At 45.1% G+C, this 4,375-nt stretch overlaps 1 protein-coding gene across 2 annotated transcripts in view; it reads right to left on the bottom strand.

The window, feature by feature from the left end:
* CREBBP (CREB binding lysine acetyltransferase) overlaps nucleotides 1-4,313 on the bottom strand; it is a 137,221-nt gene extending 132,908 nt beyond the window's left edge. The window contains exon 1 of one of the 2 annotated variants that reach the window (XM_007453481.1): nucleotides 4,189-4,313. In XM_007453481.1, coding sequence (XP_007453543.1) covers nucleotides 4,189-4,273 — 85 coding nt within the window. In that variant the 5' untranslated portion in view covers nucleotides 4,274-4,313. The remainder of the gene's footprint in view (nucleotides 1-4,188) is intronic. The other variant, XM_007453482.1, reaches the window with a different exon arrangement.
* Between the last annotated feature and the right edge of the window lie 62 nt (nucleotides 4,314-4,375).

Raw genomic sequence — 4,375 nt, 5'->3', positions numbered from 1 at the left:
TTCCCTACAGGGACTTAATTCACTAGCTGGAGTTATGCTACTGAAACTTGCTAAGTACTATAGTCTCCCAGGTCCACGACCGAAGTAAATTCCATGTTTATCGATATAGATTTATAAGATGAATTTATCAATTTACTTTAACGATCTAGGTTTGATTCTGGTTTTTACCCTTTATGTTATTTTGGGCAGATCGCCTCTCTTAAGTCTGGTTCCTCACCTGGAATTGGCAGGAACAGTATCTTCCCTTCCTGCCTCACAGGTTGCTGTGAGGACCAAACTGAGATGATGGGGAGAAAAGCACTCCGATATGTAAACCTAAAAGGCCATCGTTTTGCCATAAAAGGTATTTTGGTTGGTAACAGTATTTACACCAAGTTTCTTTAAATATAGTTTTCTCGGGGCTTCCCTGGTGGCGCAGTGGTTGAGAGTCCGCCTGCCGATGCAGGGGACACGGGTTCGTGCCCCGGTCTGGGAAGATCCCACATGCCGCGGAGCAGCTGGGCCAATGAGCCATGGCCGCTGAGCCTGCGCGTCTGGAGGCTGTGCTCCACAACGGGAGAGGCCACAACAGTGAGAGGCCCACACACCACACACACACACACACACACACACACACACACACACAAATTAATAAATATAGTTTTCTCTTGCACTTAAAGGGATTCACAGTATAAAATGTAACCACAACTGCTTAGGGACATTTATACTGCACAGGATGAAACATACCTGTGTTCAACTTTCAAAAGGCAGTCCTACAAAACTTTTTTATAGTATATCTGTTGAATGTAAATTTGGCTTCAATAAAGCTGACCAAAAAAAGTCTACTGCTTGCCTAGATATTTATTTGTTCCGCACTGTTAAATCATGAATCCCTGCTGCTGAAAGACACTAATATGCTGGTTTAATTTGGACATATTAAATAAAAAAGTTTCCAAAACACACAACTAAATATACACTGGTAACACAAAGTCCTACTTCTCATAAAGGGTGCCAAGTAAAGGAAGATGACATTTGTAAAAAAGCGTTTACGCCTTCAGTGTAAAACAAGAAAATGCTACTTCAACAACATCTGATACCATGAAATTCTGTGCCACTCCAGAAGAAAGGTTGGGGTTGGGTGAAAAGTACTGCTTTTCCTTCTTCCTCTTGTTACCTTCCTTTGGGGTACATTCCCTATTTCTGCATCAGCTCTGCACGCTCTCCTCAGAAACCTTCCCTGACCTCCCCAGCCTGCACTGATCTCTCCCATCTGTCTCTGGTGGCAATGACATTTATCAGAGATGCCGCCTTACCTCACTGGAGTGCATGCACATACACGCTCCCCCTGCAGGCAGCATCCTGGCTGGTAAGCACCCCAGCATCAGGTGTACTATTCTGCCCCTCCCGCACACCCGCCCCGGGACTCAGCTGACACTGATGGCTCCACAGGCCAGTCCCCAGAGACATGCACAGCATCGTGACAGTCCAAGTCACTCCTGTTTCTCAGGCCACCAAGGCCGCCTCCTTCTCCTCCTAACCCTTCAGCTCTTCCCATGCAGAGCTCCCCTCCCTCAAATTTTACCACATGAGCATGGAACATACCTTGCTCTGCCTGGCCCAATTTTATCCTAGAAGCCAAAAACACATATCCCCTCACTAAAATGATGCTGTCTCTCTCAAGAATGTTATTCCCAGGTCTCTCCCCACTTTTCCACCTAACCAAATGCTTTCACTCCTTTGACTAGTGTAATGTAATTGCTTTAGTCCTTTATTGGCTTTAATATACATCCTTAAGATCTCTGTTTTAGACTAGCAGTTATAGGAGACAAGGTTTTACCTTTTTTAATATGCTCAATGATGACCCCTTCTGTGGCCCACCACGCTAACAGACCCTCTCACAATAATGTGATGGTGATGATGTGCAACATCATAAATAACATAAATATGATGGTGAACTTATTCTTTGGATTATTTAAACAGAACTGTTAAAAACGGACTTTTTTGTTCCACATTTATAAAAAGAGCCCCAATGTCTTACCAGGATCAAAATTGGAAAAGGGGAAAAAAGTGGTCAAGAGTAGAAAATCCTTTCTGATAAACTTTGTTGTGATTAGCAGCACATTTAGTAAATACGTGACCGTCCAATAACAGAACTACCCAAAAGCCAATCCTTTGGGCACCATCTTGGAAACAGCTCAAAGTATATAGTGGGACAAGCCTTTTTGTTAAGTGTCAGGTTACTAATTTGTCCTTCTTCATAAAAAAAATCTACAATAACCTCATTCAACAACAGAAAAGCTGCAAAGCCATTCAAAAGTTACCAGTTTCAAAGGACAAGCTTCAAGGCTGAACTTGTCTGGTACGATCTACATTTCATATGATTAAAGATTTTTCACTCAAACATGCCAAGATTAATGAAGCAAAGGAGATCTATCCTGCAGTAAAATCATAGTTTTTTTCAGGCAGTAAAACCAGAGTATTTAAATCTTGGTTGTTCCCACATTTCTCACTTCAGATAAGCCAATTTTACAAAATTAACATCAAACTCAACTCCTTATCAGTTTTTAGAAAGAGTATTATTAGTGACTTATATATCGTGAGACTTACTGATTCCTCGCCACTGTTTAACAAATTTATTTCAACCAGACAAGAATCTTCTTATGACTGATTTGTTTTAAAAAAAAAATTGTTTCCCTCACTTCTACTTTAACTAACAGTCTAGGAATTGTATTAAAACTGAAGCCACAGGGGCTTCCCTGGTGGCACAGTGGTTGAGAGTCCGCCTGCCGATGCAGGGGACACGGGTTCGTGCCCCGGTCCAGGAGGATCCTACATGCTGCGGAGTGGCTAGGCCCGTGAGCCATGGCCACTGAGCCTGCGCGTCCGGAGCCTGTGCTCCACAACGGGAGAGGCCACAACAGTGAGAGGCCCGCGTACCGCAAAAAAAAAAAACAAAAACTGAAGCCACAAAATTCAAGTTTTGTTTCAACAGTATAAATAGATTTTTAGATCACTAGTATAAAAACACTAGTGGTCAGTCCCAGAAATATTTGCACAAGCTGAACAGCTGTGTCTACTGCAAATTTGAAGGCACTGCTGCAGCAATATAATTCAATTTGGACCCATTCATTATAAACTGATTTTCAGATGCTGCTACTGCAAGATCGTAGTGGAGAAACGCAGGCTGCGCTGGGAATCAAATCATTCACAGCAGCGCACAAGTTTTTATTTTACTGCAAAGGAGAGTTCTGAAAGAGGAAATACAACTAGTTCATAATGCTACCGTGAACCAGCCCAGAAGAAGCTAGCATTATTAAACGAACAGAAAACTAAAATACTTCCCTTAGGTAACTGATATGATTACCTAAGGAAGTTTCCAAGGAAGCTGCTTAAAAGAATGATTTATTCAGTACCCTGCTAAAATTTTTTTTGGGAAAAAATGTAATTCCTACATTCCTGAACATAATTTTTTAATATATATCTACACTGTAAAAACAACACAAGCGCCCTTGGAGACTGCAGCACAGATGAATCTGCTATTTAACTTTCTTCCGAAGTCATACAAGTTAAATTAAACACTCCACAGCAACTTTCATGACATCTTGCTAACGAAGTTTGGGGTTGTGAAAAATGTAATGACTTAGGTGACCAGCAACAAGAGTTTTCAAAATAACTACTAAGCATTTTCCCAATGGGCACATTCCAAGTAACTTCTAACTCGTAACTCACAGGCTGGCCGCTGCTAGGAGTGTCTTCTGGTCGCAGCCTTGTGAATGTGTTACCAATTCAGAAAACACTTCGGGTCCCCTTTCGGCTGCACTATTTTCTTTTCTCACCAGCAAACCTACCCTCCGCTGACATCCCTCCAGACAGCCACGCGTGTGTCGACACACAGCAGCAGAGGGAGGGGTACGGAATCACCACGCAGAATAGACACGCTCCACTTTACTTTTTCTCGCTGGAAGTACCACTCGGTCTCCACGCGAGGAGGGTTCACCAACTCCGGGCGATCCGAGCGCACCCGGGCATGTGTCGCCCTACTCGGGCCCCAAGACAGTCTTCCGACAAACTTCCCCCTGTGCGGCGCGGGTCCCGGGGAAGGGACTGCGCTGTCCTCCGCTGAGTTCGGGTCCCCCAGGGGCACTCACCTCCGGGTGGGGCTGACAGCGACCCCCGGGGCCCCTACCCCCGGCCCGGCCCCCTCCTCACCTGTGCTGTCATTCGCCGAGAAGCCTGGCGAGCTGAGTTTGGCTCGTTTGGGGTTGGGCGGTCCGTCCAGCAAGTTTTCGGCCATTTTCACCTGCTCGCGAAAACAGCCCCAAGCGCGGGCCGCGGGGTCGCAGAGGGCTCCGGGGAGGGGGTCGGCGCCAGCCCCGACCGGCTGCGAGGGGAAAGG

Source organism: Lipotes vexillifer, unplaced genomic scaffold (assembly GCF_000442215.2).
Source record: "Lipotes vexillifer unplaced genomic scaffold, Lipotes_vexillifer_v1.1 scaffold914, whole genome shotgun sequence".
NCBI lineage: Eukaryota > Metazoa > Chordata > Mammalia > Artiodactyla > Lipotidae > Lipotes > Lipotes vexillifer.
Note: the sequence above shows the minus strand (reverse complement) of the source record. Positions and strands in the feature narration are given on the sequence as shown.